This window comes from Chiloscyllium plagiosum, chromosome 10 (genome assembly GCF_004010195.1).
Source record: "Chiloscyllium plagiosum isolate BGI_BamShark_2017 chromosome 10, ASM401019v2, whole genome shotgun sequence".
Lineage (NCBI taxonomy): Eukaryota > Metazoa > Chordata > Chondrichthyes > Orectolobiformes > Hemiscylliidae > Chiloscyllium > Chiloscyllium plagiosum.
In genome coordinates, this window is record NC_057719.1 from 40,007,345 (window position 1) to 40,024,990 (window position 17,646).

Consider the following 17,646-nt stretch of genomic DNA (forward strand, 5'->3'; position numbering starts at 1 on the left):
GATATTAGTCTTCTGAAGAAAAGTCAATTGAAGGACAGTGTTCATGGTCTGAAGTTGTTGATCAAAGTGTTGAATTCTGAATTTTGTAGAGTGCCCACATGAAAAATGAGGAGCTGTTCCTCCAGCTTGTGTGAGGCTTGCACTGCATTAGGCCTAGGACAGAAATGTTAGCATGAGAGCAAGGTTGTCTTGTAATAGGAAGTAACCATAAGTTTGGGGTGAAAATTGAAAAGCTGAGCTGTGTTGCACAAAGAAGTCACTCAGTCAGCTTCTAGTCTTGCTTCTCTCAAGGAGACCACAAATAAATGCAAAGTACTGCAGAAGCTGGAAATCTGAAATAAAAAAACAGGAATTGATGGAGAAGCTCAGCAGGTCTAGCAGTCTTCATGGACATAGAAAAACACAATGAAAGTTGAGCTCAAATCACTTCAGAATTGAAGGAGACTACATTGTGAGCAGTGAATATAACAGACTAGGCTGAAAGAACAGTGAATCGCTGCCTCAACTGAAAGGTATTTGGGACGTTGGATGTAAATGCAATTAGGAAGGTATTAGATGTCACCACTCCCATGTTTTTGCAGCACTTTATTTTTATTCAGTGTTTCAGTTCTTTGCTTTTAATTTCCATTTAAATATTACTCCATATTGGGTTAACATTACCAGCATGACATCTTTTACCTTCATTCACTGATTCTAGTTGCAATTGTACTGGACCTTAGTGATCCAACATGTAGGGCTTTGTGTGCAGTTTTACCTGAAAAAGGGTTTATCTGGCTATGGAGCCAGTGCAACAAAGTGATTCCTGACTAATTCGTGATGTATGTAAAGAGACTAGATCAGTTGGACTACTGGAGTTTAGAAGAATAAGGTGATCTCATAGAATCCTATAAAATTCTAAAAGTACTGGACAGGGTAACCACAAGAAAGATGTCCCTGATGACTGGAAAGTCCAGGACCAATGTGTCAAAGTTTAAGGACATAGGATAGAAGGTACCGTATTACAGCAGAATTTTCTTCACCCAGATTAGTGAACCTGTGGAATTTTCTGCGACAGAAAGTGGTCTAGAGCAAAACATTGCTTTTTTTAAAAAAGATGTAGTTCTCAAGGTTAAAGCAATGAAAGGGCTATAGGGACAACATGGGAACGGGGTATTGAATTGGATGATCAGTCATAATCATATTGAATGCTAAAGCAGACTCTAAGGGCCGAAGGACCTATTTTCTATATTTCCGTGAGGCTTCCTGACACGCAGTTTGAATTACTCACAAACACACCTCGCTTAACAGCAGCCACCACTTTAGGATTCAGATCTAAGTGACTCCAGTCCATCGCGGGCTCCCCCATCATCAGTGAGTGACCCCGGCCGCGAGACCCATTGGAAGCTGGCAGCAGGAGGTAACGGTGATCGCGCGAGCTGGGGGTCATGGGTCACAGTAACTGCCCCTCCCACAAACACAACACGGCGCCTTTCCTCAGTATAATCGCGGGGGCGGGGAGCTCTCCAGTCCATAACAGGTACTACTGAAAATAATCGCATATCCTCAACCTCTCGTTTATTCCATTAAATATTTCAACAATCTCACTCTGTTCAACTGCTTATTGTAACTCTCCATCCTAAAGCACGACGTTATGTTGTTGCTTAGGCTCGGGGCCATTTAAAGGACGGTGATTCGCCCATGTTACGGTTCACGCCGACATCACAATACTCTGTTATTTGATTGGCTCATATAAAGGACAACGCATCGTTGAGTGGTCGATAATTGACAACGCCGCCAGGGAGAGTCTCGAAGGATTGGCTGAAGCGTTGTGATGGAGATGCATGATCGGGTTGGATGGTGTTTGAGACATCAGGGGTCTGATTGACTGCGATATGAGGTACTCAGGTCTGATAGGCTACAATTTCAGACATGTGCGATCTGATTGGAGTCTTTGTGAGAAGTCCGGGTCTGATTAATGATTGGTGGGAAACCTGGGTTTGTTGGCTGTGACGTGTGAATGCTGGGTGTGATTGACTGTGAGTTGCGAAGCCTCAGTGTGATTGGCTGTGGGTTGCAAAACCTGGTTGTGTTTGGCTGTGGGGTGGGAAATCTGGTTGTGATTGGCTGTGGGGTGGGTAACTTGGGTGTGATTGGTTGTGGGGCGAGAAACCCGGATCTGATTGGCTGTGGGGTGGGAAACTTGGGTGTGATTGGCTGTCCTGTAAAGTAGTCACACGGGTGGTACACTCGGGTAATATGGCGGCCACGGCCGATGGGAAGAAACTGGTACGTAGTCCGAGTGGACTTCGCATGGTGCCGGTAAACGGGGCGTTCAATAGCCCTTTCTCGCTCGATGAACCTCAGTGGGTTCCAGATAAAGAGGTAAGCGGCTGTCCGTTCGTGGCGGGCACAGTTGGCTTGTTTTAACCCGCGGCCACTCTTACTGAGGTTGGGCAATAGCTCCGTGCCGAGCAGCTCAGTGGGTGAGCCGACCCGTTAATTATTCTTTAATTCATTCCGGCAAGATGTGCGACCCTGGCCGGGTGTGTCAATGTGTACTGGGCTGAGGGGGATGCAGCTATGACACCACCACATTAGATTGTTTACAAAATGTTGCTGTTGGATTTAGTCCAGATGACGTTGAAATGGGAGAGGTGTCGCTCGTTTTTAACTCAACTGTTTTTGAGTCCAGTTTGTTTGTTTCTGCCTGTCTAAAATAATTGTGAAGAATAGACGGTGCCGGTGAATGTAAGAGAAATGCAACAGGAGTATAGGTGGCAGGAGCAGATTATTCAGCCACTCAAGTCCGCTCTGCCATTCAGCACGATTGTGGTTCACCTTCTACCCAACTTTTGTTTTTTGGGGTTGGAGGGGAGCCCAGTTCGCACATACCATGCACAGTAAATTGTGACTCGGCGAATAAACATTTTGTTTAATGTCCGGTGTTTCTAGTGCACACACAACCACACTCTGGACGATATTCTTTTTTCTTGCACGAATGTTTGTTACAAGCAACTGTTCGGATAGTCTGCTTCACATTAGTGCCAGTTTGTACGGAATTTTGTGGTGTCATCAATGTTTTAGAGGAACTAGATTAAGTCTATACAAGTTTACTTCATGGTCTCTTTAGCTTAAATGAATGGTCTGGTCTCTGATTTTAAATGTTATATTACAGGCACTTTGCTATATTGCACAACTTTTTATTTGTCAAGCTTTCACTAAATGTGTAAGCAAAGTTTTTTAACTTCTGTATTAATAATTGGTTCCAAGTGAAGTCCTGTTTCAAAATTTAGGTAAAGTAACAGTGTGTAATAAAGTATCCTTTTTTGATGTCTGCAGTAAATATTGTATGATATAACCACTGTTATGTAATGAAGTCACTTCCCTGATATTGCAGAAAACTAAATAAAATCTCTTTTCCCTCCCTCCACTCCACCGCCCCAACAGTCTGGATGTTTACTGTAAAATGATAATTACTTTTGGCTAATCTTTTTTATTGTCCATGAAAGTGCTCATTCCATGTTGCAATATGGTTCTGTCAGTGAAAGTTGACTTGCAATTTGACCTTTGAGTTCTTGTAACTGAATTCCATTCATATTTGTTTTCAACTGGCTTATACACCAGCATAAACCCAGCAGTGATTACTGAAAGTTAACTGGTATGAACTTTGAGCCAATTATTCCCAAGAAGAATATTGAAGGTAAATGTCTCCACCAGTGTCTTCTCTAAAATCAGCAAGTTACACAGATTGGAGATTGAATCTTTTAAAAAGAAATTCCAAATTCAAATATTCACTGGATAGATTGGATGATCTACTGTGCCAGTTTGCAACATAGACACGAGCAATGTAAACACTCCTTGTATCATTGAACTTAACTTTTGTAATACTTTATATTTTCCCATATGAGTTTTTTTTTTAATAGAATCCCCACATTTGGTCCAACAAGTCCACACCAACCCTTTTGAGGAGCATCCCACTCAGACCCATCCCCCTACTCCCATGGCTAATAGACCTACCCTACACACCCCTGAACACGCTGGTTAATTTAGCATGGCCAATTCACCTAACTTGCACATTTTTGGACTGCGGAAGGAAATCGGAGCACCTGGCAGAAACCCATGCGGACACTGGGAGAACGTGTAAATTCCACACAGTCACCCGAGGTTGGAATCGAACCCAGGTCACTATCGTTGAGACAGCAGTGCTACCTACTTGGCCTCTGGCTGTCCCATGTTGTTTATAGCTACTCACCTGCGTTTTAGAAAAAAATCAGCATAGACTATAAATATTACACTATGGTAATAACATAATTGCAAAGTTTTTACAAAAATGTAAGTTTCCAGTTTGCTCTTAAAATTGTTGCACACTTCCCATCATAAAGCCTGTAATATATAAATCAAATATCAATGTTTTCAAACAGAATTTATGCAAAACCATCTGCAATTTCTTCGTAACATCTTACATTAACAATAATTAGAAGTTTTCAGCTTGTTTTGTGATTTTGAGATTATTTTGTTAATTTAGCTGGTTTAGTACTTGCATTTTAGCTTTTAAATGGATTCCATAAAGATGATTTCAATACTTTAATACTGAATGAAAAGTATGTTGCAGCAGTAATCAATATTTTTATTTCATATTTGTAGCTTTACAGTTTAAATACAATTTCTGTAATTCAAACTACTTTCCAAAGTTTACGATATTTTGTTTGACTGAGTCACTTTTAAATTTTGTTTGCTTACTGTGGTCTGTCAGTTATGTTATGGAATAACAAAAACAGAAAATGCTGGAAAAGCTCAGCAGCTCTTGACAGCATCTGGGGAGAGAAATCTGAGTTAACATTTCTGATGTTCTGAGGAAAGGTCACTAGACCTGAAATGTGTTAAACTCTAATTTCTCTTCACAGATGCTGTGAGACCTGCTGAGCTTTTCCAGCAATTTCTGGTTTTGTTTGATTTCCAGCATCCGCAGTTCTTTTGGTTTTTACATTATGGGATTAGACCACAGATCAGCCGTGATCTTATTGACTGGCAGAACAGGTTCGAGAGGCTCAATGTCCTACTCCTGTTTACTTGTAGATTTCATTCAATCCTGCTCTTCAATGTATTTTCAAAATGTTACTGATCATTTTAAGCTAAGGGCACATTCAAGACTCTGATTCACTAATCTTAATGATTTTTCAGTTGAAAATAGATATTCCCTGTGAGATAAAATTATCTCTTACTGCAGCTGAATACATAAAATATACAGAAGTTAGAAAATAATAGTCAAGTGTCTTCTGATAAAACAGTTTGAGGAAAATCCAAAAAAAAGGATGAGAACAATTAGGGACTGAGAAGGATATCTCAGATATACCCTCTCACCAATGTAAGATATTAAATAAGTAATTGCTTCACATGGATTGATGCAATCAATGTAGCAGTAAAGGACTCGGTTGTTAAAATGGTTAGCATTCAAAATGCATAAACATAAATATTTTTCTGTAATGTAATGATCAGTGCACATGCTTAACATGCAAAAGATTCCCAATTCAAAGCCAGGCAGAAGCATCACAAAAGCTTTGGTGTCCCTGTGTGATGTAAAATCTATTTCTTCCATTTGTTAGAACCTTGTGGTACATTGCTGTCCCTGGATCTGAGCCAGAATGTTCAGATTCAAGTACCCACCTGCCCCGGAGTGTGTCGTAACATGTCAGACAGGTTGTTTGATTTTTAAAATAATAACTAAAATAGATAACAGGTGGGACTCAAAAGGTTGGCGGTATTCAAAGGAGGAAAATAATTTATCTGGATGGGATGGACAGAAAGCAGTAGAATAAAACCTAATTTGACTGCATTTCCTAGCCTGTATTCAAGCTGTAAAGCTACAAATATGAAATAAAAATATTGATTACTGCTGCTACATACTTTTCATTCAGTATTAACAAAGTATTGAAATCATCTTATGGAATCCATTTAAAAGCTAAAGTGCAAGTACTAAACCAGCTAAATTAACAAAATAATCTCAAAATCACAAAACAAGCTGAAAACTTCTAATTATTGTTAATGTAAAATGTTACGAAGAAATTGCAGATGGTTTTGCATAAATTCTGTTTGAAAACATTGATATTCCCTCAGTCTTTACTTTTCTCTGCCCAATTTGGCATTGAATTTGCTGTTGCCCTCAGTCCTTCTATTTAATTCTGAATTCATTCATTTCTGGTTAAGAAAATTTACTGGTCAAATTGTTCACAAAGATCTGTCATCACTGTACTGCTAGCATCTTACACTTGCAACACAAATTCTTCTAACTAAAATATGCACACCCAAGACCACCTCGGTACGCCATAAGATAACCCATTTCAACCAAATGTTGGCAATTATATTCTTCAGAGCAGATTGTTCGTGTTTTTCCAAAATCACGTCCTGTGCCTCACCAAGAAATGCAAAAGGAAATTTGGTAATCTATCAATAAAGGTGACTCCTTGTTGAAGGCATTTGCTCATGAATTAGCCACATGCCGTACGATGTAAAAATAATTTACTGAAGCTCCATTCAGGAACAGAGAATCTAGTTAAGTTCTGACATTGATTCCTTCTCATATCTCATGTCATTTCTTTTCCTAGTGTCCCAGGTGTATGCAGTGTGAAGCAAAATTTGACTTTCTTACCAGAAAAGTAAGATGTTCTAAATTTTATTTATCAAATATTATTCACTTCTATTAAGGCTCGACATTAAACATTTTGATTCTAAAGAAAAGTGTAAAATGCCACTGTGGAATGTAATAATTTGAAATAATTGTGGTATCTTCAGCTAAAAGAATTGAGTAAAATGTCAACGCAGCTTAGGTTCACAGTGAGAGCTGCTGATCTTTGGACTGTTTTGGGGAGATGTCTTAAAGTCTTGTGAGTCTGTCAATCTCTAGAATGAACTTTCTCTGTTAAGATTATGTTGTTAACATTGATTTATAATCAAATATAAAAAAAGAAACCATTATAGCAGCTAGAGGGAACACTAAATGAAGAGATTGTTACTGTTGGATCTATCTAGATTACCCAGTCGTAGTTAGTTTCCTTTTGATATTAAGATGTTGTCAGCTTATGTAACACTCACACATGTGTGTGATGGGATCACTTCATGGAAGCAAAAATGAATTATAAGAAAACATGCATTTTAAATTAAGCTTTTAATACTTCCTACTTTTATTTTAAATAAGATTCTCTATCGCTTACTGCATTTAAATACATTTTTGATTAAAGAAATTAATAGACCAACTATTCTCATGATATAATTTCCAAAATAATTTGCTTGTTTTCCACAGCAGTTCAAACAGTACAGCTGTTATTTCCACATCCCTTTAAATGTGGCATAGTAGTTCTTGAATTTTATATGAAATATATAGTTTTAAACTAGTATCTCCCTGTTCAATAACGAAACAAAACATTTTTGAATGCATCTGATTTTTCAGTATTTGTGATTTTGTTTAAATCATTTGTCTGTATTTGAGTGGAATTTTTAACTTTCTTTATCCTCTGAAATTGGTAGCATCACTGTAGGAGATGTGGAAAATGCTTCTGTGACAAATGTTGCAGTAAAAAAGTACCTCTTCCACGAATGTACTTCATAGATCCAGTTCGGCATTGTGCTGAATGTGCTCTGATCTCCCAGAAGGAGTATGAGTTTTTTGACAAACAGATCAAGGTGCTGATAAATGGTAAGACATGTATTGCTTGTTATTTTCATTAATTGTTTTTCTCCAAATATCTTACAGGTTTACTTTTATGACCTGTATTGAGATTAAAATGTTTTAACACCTTTACATGTAAAATCATCATTTTGTATTATATAGTTCTATCAAAATCTGTTGTACTGTGAGTTAAGCACAGAAATCTATTACCTTGTAATGTTGAACTTTTAACAATATGGTTAAAATAACTTGAAGCAAAAATGCAACACTAGGTCCTCCAATGTCTCTGGCAATCATGTTCTGGATTCAAACCTAATGGCTGCATGTGACAGTAGTTAACTGTGATCATTGAGAGTTTTGCATGATTTCCACACAAGCATGTTTTTGGCAAAGGTTTTCTAGGCAGGGATAGCAGGAGTGAAAGCCTTTATCTAATCACTTTATCCTGAAATCAGGGAGCCTTAAGATCACTTCACCTCTGTTAGAAGGTGGTCGTTGGAGGCTGAAATTGGCATCCTGCCCACCCTAAGTAAATTAATTAGGGTCAATTGAACCTGGTTAAAATCTGAAGTACTGAAACTCTGCACTTAATTTTCATTGCTGGAAGGGTCATAAAGCAGTGATTGTTAGATTTGAAGAGAGAACTTTAATTTTTGTCTGGTGAGTTTAGCATTAGGTACACAAATATGAGCCATTTCATGTGGTTCAACCCTGAGTCACTTATTTACTAGCAAAATACAAGCAACAGTGCAGCTTTTGAAGGATTGAGACATCTCAAACCACAGTTTCCTGGTTTCAGTGTTTAACCACATATTCAATTGCCTGAAAGGAAGTTCATCTTCCCCTTTAATAGTTATCCCTAGTGTTATTTTGCTGAAAAATCTGAGCAGAAATATGTTTAATGTTGGACAGTTAAATGCTCCATTTTGATTTTTTTCATATAGTGCAAATTTTCCCTTAGACTTGCTCATTTTCACCCAAACATATGACCTTTTTCTCCTGAATAATATTTTACCTTGCTTCTATTTTCTCCACTTAATTTTGCTGTCAAGGAGCTACATTCCTTGTAACTTTGGGTTCCTTGGAGAAAGGTGAAACAATGGATTGTCGACTATCAAACAACCACAGGTAGCTACTTTTTGAATGATTTGGTTTTCAAATAGATTGTGTGAATACAGGTTACACAGTACATGCACTTTTTATGAACAATCTATTTTTAATTGTTCAGGAAGCAATACGTAAGCAAGTGTGGAAAACATAATGAATTTGCAATACTGTGAGGTGATAGTGTTCTAGAAGGCTTCACAGGAATGTTATGAAACAAAAACAACACTGCCACATAAGCAGATATTGAGTCAGGTTTCAAAACTTTAGCATGTTGAGAGGAAAGAAGGAAATAAGTTGAGTTTTAAGAGTGAATTCCAGGGCGTTAGGATCAGACCAATCGAAGGCGCAGCCACAGACAATAGATTGATGAAAAGTATTGATTCACAAGTAGCCAGGATCAGAGAAGTACATCTATGTCGAGAGTTGTGACTGGAGGAGATTAAATATACTTTCCAAGATGTACTGAATTTTCAGTAATGGTGTGATGAGCAAAGTTGAGGCACACACAAGTTGTTTTTCTCTAAATTAGTGTTAATTTTGTTGCTTCCTATTTTATGGCAATTTCTAGCGTAATTCAGAAAGTTGCAAATGGTGAAAGGAAACAATCCCTGTAATTCCTGCAGGATTCCACTAGGGACCTACCCTTGGAGATTTTCTGCCATTTTAATAACTACCTCTGTCTACAATAGTGCCACAAGTTACTTATCCACCAAGCTCATGAGATTTTACCATATTTGGGAGTCATTTATGCAAAGAGACTTGTAATTCAGGATATGCAAAGCCTATATAAAAGAGCCTACTTTTTTTTAAAAAAAGTTTGCTCCCTCAAAGTGATCATGGCTGCAGCAATGTGTTTCCGGAAACCAAATCTCTTTTTTTTCCCTTTCCTTTCAACATCTGGGTTGGGAACCACAGAGACAGTCAGCATATGTGCTCATGAAAGCAGAATTAAATACTACAAACAATGGATAACCCAGATTTAGAACATTTCCTCCATAGGTACAAAATCTCAAGAAATTGCTGATCCAAACGGGAATGTCTTCCTTTTTCTTAGGCAAGCCATCAATGCTATTAAGTATACCACAATTGCAAGCAGATGAGAATAGTATTTTTCTGACATTTATTGTGAATTATGCATATTATTACCAATTAATAAACATTTACAAAATATTTTTAATTATAATTTGAGCCTATTTATCTTTTTTAGATGTTTGAACTGTTCAAATAGAAAAATACAATTATGCATGGTGTTTTCATGTTTTATTTTGCAAGCTCATTCCATTTAGTATCAGATAAATAATGAACCATGTTAAATGTGTACAATAGTTGCATCCAGACTTCTTTCATAAAGTAGAATTTCCTTGTTCTGAAATATTAAACAGAACAGTTTTGTCCTCTTTCTATTATGTTGAAGAACTCTAATCATGACTATGTAGAAAGTAGAACCAGAAGGTGGCTTTGTGACTGTTCAAGCCTTCTCTGCCATTCAGTATGACTACAGCTGAACTTCTACCTCAACATCACATTCCTGCTTTCTCTCCATAATGCCTTTAACATTTTTAAAAAAATTATCAATCTCTTGATTGAACATATTCAGTGATTGCAAATTCCACAAGTTGACTTCCCTCGGGATTAAATATTTTCTCATCTTAGTCCGATATGGCTTGAAAGTGTGAGCCTGGTTCTAGACCCCCCAACCAGGGCAAACATTCTCCCTGCGTATAAAAATCTAATTGGTTAGACAGTTTATATGTTTCAATCAAATTCCCTTTTATTTTTATAAACTCTAGCGAATACAGGTTCGGTCAAACTATTCCCTCCTTGTACGAGAGATCTGTCCTCTCAGGTTTTTGTCCAGTGAACTTTCACTGCACTTCACCTATGAAAAATATATCCTCTTCGGTAGGGAGACCAAACATGCACAGAGTACTGTAAGTGCAGGTTTACCAAGGCCCTGTAGAACAGGTTGATTAGAAACTGTTACAGAAATACCTCTGCAGCAGATGCAGCTTGAACCTGGCTCAGACAGGGACACCACCACTACATTCTTAGCCTACTGCACCTGGTACCCCAGGTGGTTTCCCATCAATTTGCTTCATTTTTGAGATCAGATGTTTTCATGCTACTATGGCAAAATGAAGGCCTTGTATAATAGCAGCTACTGACATTGTGTTTTGACAATGAGGACATTACTAGGATTAATCCCTGTTCTGAGTCAGCTGATAACAGCTATAATTTGAGAAAAATCAGTGCTGTTTGTAAGATGGAAAGTGTGAAATTACTTTAGAATTTTGGTCCTACAGGAAAACAACCAGGCAGGGTGGTTGTATGGGGACTGCATTGGAATCAGTTGATGTTTCACGTTGTAGAATAACTAATCTGATAGCAAATAACTTTATCTCAGAAATAGACATTTTGGTGAATTGTTGAGAATTGGTGCCAGTAAGAGTCAATAGTTATGAACAATGGTCATGAGCCTGTAGGTAAAATCTTTATTTGAGAGACCAGAACAAATAGAGGAAAATGTAGGACTAGGGTATTGAAAGCATTTAGTCTGAGGCCTGGAATAATAACTTCTAATTTTTTGCTAGGTACCTGTATCTGGATGGAGAAAATCATGTTGAAATTGAGGTTCCACGAATTATAAGAGTTCAAGTGCTTACTGAAGGTTTTACTCCTGGAGGTAAATTTATTGAGTGTGTGGATATATAGCTTGAACAAGTAATTGATTTAATCAGTAATCTAAACTTTATTCATAATAAAATTAATCTGCAGAAGCACAATTTTTAAAGCTGTTGGGTTCTGATTAGTAACAGGGTGGACCTGGATAGTAAATAATAGAGTATCATCTTGAACAGGAGTTTGCCATGGTTTCAAGTCCCACCATCAACTGGATAAGTTTGTTTGTTTTGTTAGGATGCATTGAATGCTTTATAGGAAAAATGATTTGGAGGAGCCAGTGTTGGACTGGGGTGTACAATGTTAAAAATCACACAACACTGGGTTTTTGTCCAACAGGTTTATTTGGAAGCACTAGCTTTCAGAGGGCTGCTCCTTCATCAGGTGATTGTGGAGAACCACCTGATGAACGAGCAGCGCTCCGATAGCTACTTGCTTCCAAATAAACTTGTTGGACTATAACCTGCTGTTGTGTGATTTTTAACTTTTATAGGAAGAAAAGTTGCTATGTTGTTCATTACTGAGGTGTGGAGTAATGTTGGAAATCAGTGCACTGGAGTAACCATCCCAACTAAAGCATGCAACTGAGACTGGATTTTGTTTTCAATTGAATTTGGTTAGTTGCTTTTATAGCATTATTGTAATGTAGTTAGTGTTTGTATATTGAATTGGAAGGTGGAGCTCATTTTTTCCTGATAGAATGGCCTGAAACTAATACTTCTTTTCAATGCCTGCTGCTGCCTATCGTCTTGGTACAGAGAAAGATATTCACACTTACACCAGCCTACTGGAGAATCCGTACATTACAGAAGGTTAGAAGTATGATTGTCATCTTTGCCATTAGCTCATCATGTGCCTATCTCCCTATATATGGCCCTGCGGAGCTTGGCTTGTCATTTACTATATACTGAATGCCTTGTTGACTATTTTACTTCTGTGAGCAGTGTCGCATGAAAGTTGAGTTGAATTGAGTTGTTATTGCTAAATCTGCATTGTAAATTACAAGGCAAACTCCTTAATCCTTAATGTTTTTTCTTGCTTTGTTTGCTTTAGTTTGCATATATGTTTGCTAACAGTCAGAAATTGCAATTTTTCTGCTTCCAAATGTACCATGTTAACACCTGTGCTTTGTTCATTCTGTATATTATAAAATAGTTCATCATCCTTTTTGTGTACTATGTTTCCAAAGATTGACAGTTTTGCAGTTACTTTAGGCTATTTGAAAATGTTTTAATAGTTGAATCAATTATGTTGTGGATAATTGGAAAGTAGCCACAAATATCTTTAGAATACTACAGTTCTTGTGTGGTTAGATGTCATTTGAGGATGTATGTGCATCGTGGTCCGCTGAGTTGTGGATTTTCACCTCTGCCTTGTGTAGAGTTGGCCACTTTCAGCAAGGGTTCTTTTCGTAATCTGGTCGAGATGGAATCGGGGGCACCCAGGTTTCCACTGGTGATTGATTGCTACCCAACTCCAATTGAATAGAGTTGATGCTGGGTGAAAAAGTAGAAGCATTTCTGATGCCCTCTAGTTAAAAGTCATTTGAATTTCATTGAGACGAGTGTGCACTTGGAAGAGGTATTAAAATATTGTCCATTGTTTTTACCTATGTGTATCCTTTATCTGAGAAAAGAGTCAAATAGTTTGTTTTAAAAAAGTTATCAAGCTGACACGTGCTGTGCTTTTGCAGTTATGTTTCTTTTGGTGCTTCTATCCAGTAAATTCAGTTGTACATTTGGTCATTCCGATACAAGATTCCTCCTCATTAAGCTGAAAGGATTGTTTGTGTCACACAATATTTATGCAGTACTTAGCCATATTTTATACCATATTGTCTTCCTAAATCCTTGCAATGCCTACTCTTATTTTGTAAACACAGCTACATTGCAAACACATTGAATGACAGGAAGCAGTTCTGCTGGATCTCTCGTTTGGGATTATTTCTTTATTTTGCATTATGTCTTCGGGAAAAAAGAACATCTAAAGCTAATGCTCATAGAAGTGGCTGTTCTGTTGTTATCTTCCAAAGTGAATATTTAGGAACTATTGGGTGGAATGATGCAAGGAAGTAATTTAATTCTGTTAAAAGCAGATATTAATGGATATCATTTCATCTGTACAATTTCAGGAGGTAATACACATGCCACAGGGATGCTGGTCCAGTACAAAACCTTGGGTTCCCAGGAACCAAAACAGCTTAAGTTGAGTGCATCTGATGACCTCAGTAGTAACAAGAAAGTGTCTGTTGGTTGGTTGGCTGCTATGCATAAGGTAATGTTTAACAAATCTAGAATATTTTGTCAGAGTATTTAAAACAAAAACTGCTGGAGTCTTTCATTCTGGAATAAATGTTCTAATTTTTAAATATGGCACTTTTTTTGAATAAAGAATTGGTTTAGGAATTGTGAAACACAAAATCTTGAAGCAAGATTACAAACAGGCCACTTGGATGTCCTCCAAGTGGTCAGTTAGTTGCATGTTTAGGAAGAGAGGTGCACTTGATCCTGATAATTAAACATTAATAATCAATATGCATTGAATTCAAGTTTCTGTATGTAGGTTGCAGTTTTTCAAAGTTCACACCTAAAGTTGTTTTGAAGAATAGGTTAAGATGTATCTGATTTACATAAAAAGAAAATTGATTGAGTCTTGATAAAATCTTAAGAAATAGTATCAGAAGTAGGCCATTTAGTTCTTCGTCTGTTCCACCATCCATTATGGTCATGGGGACATAGCTAATTGACTTGTGGCCTTGACGCAATTTTTTTTTTTTAACTATGTTTATTCTGGCATGAATCTCCAGAATCCCATTGATAACTCTCCTGAAATTCTTTGAAATATACATTGGAATATTTTGCATGTACCTAGGCAGGCAGGTATGATCTTGGTTTAATGCCTCATCTGAAAGATAACCTCTTTGAGTGCATTTCACCTTCTGTACCGTAGTGGAGTTATCAGGCTTGCATTTTGGACTCGAGCCCTAGAGTGAGATTTGAAATGGAAGCTGAGAGTTTCACAAAAATGCTACCAGCTTGGCTATAGCTAACATTCAGATGATTGAAAAATATGTGTGAAGCAACCCAACAAGATTGCTATAATTAGAATATCTCTGGAAAGATCAACAGTAGGCATGCGGGGAGAGAGATCTTTGTTTAACGTAAGCTGATGTCTATATAGCTGATCAGTGGTAACGACTTTTCAAGAAAAAAAGTTTATATACTGTTCTGTTGGAGGGCATCTTGAGGGACAGAACTTACATTTATTTGGAAAGGCAAGGGATTAGGGATAGTTAACATGGCTTTGTGTTTGGGAAATCATGTCTCACGAACTTGATTGAGTTTTTGGAAGGAGTAACGAAGAAGATGGAGGGTAAAACGGATGTGATCTATACAGACTTCAGATTTACAAGGATGTTGTCAGGGTTGGAGGGTTTGAGTTACAGGGAGAGGCTGAATAGGCTGGGGCTGTTTTCCTTGGAGTGTTGGATGATGAGGGGTGATCTTAGAGGTTTACAAAATTGTGTGGCATGGATAGGGTAAATAGACAAGGTCTTTTCCCTAGGCTGGGGGAGTCAAAAGGCATGGGTTTCAGATGAGGGGAACGATATAAAAGGGGATCCAAGGGGCAAATTATTCATGCTGACGGTGGTGCGTGTATGGAATGAGTGGTCAGAAGCAGTGCTGGAGGCTAGTACAGTTGCAACATTTAAAAGGCATCTGGATGGGTAGATGAATAGGAAAGGTTTCAAGGGGCCAAACGCTTTACGAATAGAACTAGATTAATTTAGGATATCTGGTCGATATGGACGAGTTAGACCGACTGGTCTGTTTTTGTGCTGTCCATCTGACATTTATGACTCTTGATAATTGAAACAGACAATAAAGTTTGTCTTGTCTAATAAAATATCAAATGGGATTTGAATATAGATACTTTAATTTTCCAGTCTTATTCCTTGGAAGTAGTGATAATTCTTGGTGGAGCACTGTTCTACAATTTGAGCAGGTGCCTGGAAATTATTGCACATATTTTATACACACAGGTTGGGTTGAGATGTTTGTTTTTTAATTGTTGATTTAAAATACTCCTTCCATTAACATAGCAAACTGGATTCAAATTGATCTTCTATGTATTGATATACAAACATCAAGATGACAACTTGGTCTGTCTAAGAATATTTAATCAAGTTTCAGAATTAGATGATGGGTACTTGTAGATTTAGTGTGAATTTCTTTGTATAGAGAAAACACTTGCATTTATAGTGCCTTCCCTACCCTCAGGATGTCTCAAACTACTTTACAGCAGATAAAGTACTTTAAAGTATTGTAATGGAGGATCATGACTGCCAATGTGCAGTAACCTGTTCCATTAATATTGGTTGAAGTGTAAACTTTGGCCAGGACTTCCTGCTCTGAAGTTGTTCCATGGAAAGGCAAAGCCTCAGAGTAAATTCTCATCTGGAAAAAAACACTTGAAAACTGAAATATTGTTCCATGAATGTACTAAAGTGTTTCCTTGATTTTTGTCTCTGATCTAGAGTGACACGGTGGCACAGTGGTTAGCACTGCTACCTCACAGCGCCAGAGACCCGGGTAAAATTCCTGCCTTGGGCAACTGTCTGTTTGGAGTTTGTACGTTCTCGCTGTGTCTGTGTGGGTTTCCTCCGGGTGCTCTGGTTTCCTCCCACAGTCCAAAGATCTGGTTTCCTCCCACAGTCCAAAGATTTGCAGGTTAGATGAATTGGCCATGCTAAATTACCCGTAGTGTTAGGGGAATGGGTCTGGGTGGGTTACTCTTTAGAGGGTCAGTATGAACTTATTGGACCAAACGGTCTGTTTCCACACTGTAAGTAATCTAATCTCTGGAGTAAGATTTTACCCAAAATCCATCTAAGTAACAGTTCCTTCATTTTAGCATGAGACTCAAACTTCATTTTTATAAAGTTAAAAATCACACAACACCAGGTTGTAGTCCAACAGGTTTAATTGGAAGCACAGTAGCTTTCGGAGCGACGCTCCTTCATCAGGTGGTTGTGGACGGCTAGTGTGCTTCCAATTAACACCAAGTTATAGTCCAACAGGTTTGTGTGATTTTTAACTTTGTACACCCTAATCCAACACCTCCATCTCTAATTCATTTTTATAAGTTTTGCTATACCACATGACCAGTTATTTTCCCCATAGCATTAGTAAATTCTTATTTTCCCTAGAGGATGACAACTCTTGTTTTAAATTGAGCCTGGTAGCAGTTCCAACTATGTAATTTACGTATCATGATCTTTGGTGGTGAGTTAATAGTATGTGTCAGTGTATGGATCTTACCTGTTTAAGATAAGGAAGCAGGATGGTAGAATGAATTTTGCCAAGTGCCTCAACAGGAGAGGTACTGTGGGTAATAACTAAATGTCTGGAGTTTTGCTTGGTTTTATACCTAAGTTTCAAGTGGAACAATTTGGTATCCTGCCAGTAGATGATTTGTTCCATTTAGCTGCAACTCAGCAGACTCTCCTCCAAGTTAAATTGTCATGGGTTCAAGCCCCACTTCAGTCACTTGCAGATGTATTCCAGGTTGACATTTTCAATATTGTACGTTTTTGAAATGTTCCTTCGGATAAGGCATTAAACTGAGATGCGTCTCAAGTGGACATAAAGATACTGTGGTGGTTTTAATAAAGGAGAACAGTAATTTGTGTTCAAACCAATGTTTGACCCTCAATGTACATCAATTGAAGTTATTTATCAATTCTCTTACCTTGATGCTATTTTTGGAGAGAAGCCATGTTTCTACTATAGTGAGTGTACTTCAAAAGAATTTAATTGGTTGCACTACGGAAATCTGAAGTCATAAAGTTTAAAGTAGGAGTTAAAATTTTATTTTTAGGATGTAACTTTAAAGATGTTTTTGTTAAACTGAAGTTTTTCAGCTGGGAAACAGAATTCCCTTCTGCTGTTACAAGAGGTGTTCAGGAATGGCTCAGTTGGTAAAGGATTTAGCGGTGTGGATTCAAACCCCACTGCACTGAATTGTGCACAACATCGTAAGCTGACAATCCACTTGTTTAACAAACTAATATCCCCATGTTGAATTTGGCAGCAAAAGACTGAGATTTTTCAAGGTTTTTCAAATAAAAGTCTATCATTTAGTGCATGTATCAATTTTCAACCTTTTTTCTTATCCAGGAGCTGATTCTCCACTGGGGAAGAGGCTAGCTCTTTTTT

General features: G+C 37.7%; 2 protein-coding genes across 5 annotated transcripts in view; one reads left to right on the top strand and one right to left on the bottom strand.

Moving 5' to 3' along the window:
- The window catches only part of xrcc3 (X-ray repair complementing defective repair in Chinese hamster cells 3), a 45,472-nt gene extending 43,774 nt beyond the window's left edge, over positions 1-1,698 (bottom strand). Inside the window, exon 1 of one of the 2 annotated variants that reach the window (XM_043697520.1) lies at positions 1,276-1,698. In XM_043697520.1, coding sequence (XP_043553455.1) covers positions 1,276-1,426 — 151 coding nt within the window. In that variant the 5' untranslated portion in view covers positions 1,427-1,698. The remainder of the gene's footprint in view (positions 1-1,275) is intronic. The other variant, XM_043697518.1, reaches the window with a different exon arrangement.
- Positions 1,699-2,196: 498 nt separating this feature from the next.
- The window catches only part of zfyve21 (zinc finger, FYVE domain containing 21), a 30,914-nt gene continuing 15,464 nt past the window's right edge, over positions 2,197-17,646 (top strand). The window contains exons 1-7 of one of the 3 annotated variants that reach the window (XM_043697525.1): positions 2,197-2,361; positions 6,582-6,632; positions 7,501-7,669; positions 8,695-8,770; positions 11,341-11,432; positions 12,187-12,240; positions 13,560-13,702. In XM_043697525.1, coding sequence (XP_043553460.1) covers positions 2,236-2,361; positions 6,582-6,632; positions 7,501-7,669; positions 8,695-8,770; positions 11,341-11,432; positions 12,187-12,240; positions 13,560-13,702 — 711 coding nt within the window. In that variant the 5' untranslated portion in view covers positions 2,197-2,235. The remainder of the gene's footprint in view (positions 2,362-6,581; positions 6,633-7,500; positions 7,670-8,694; positions 8,771-11,340; positions 11,433-12,186; positions 12,241-13,559; positions 13,703-17,646) is intronic. The other 2 variants (XM_043697524.1, XM_043697526.1) reach the window with 2 other exon arrangements.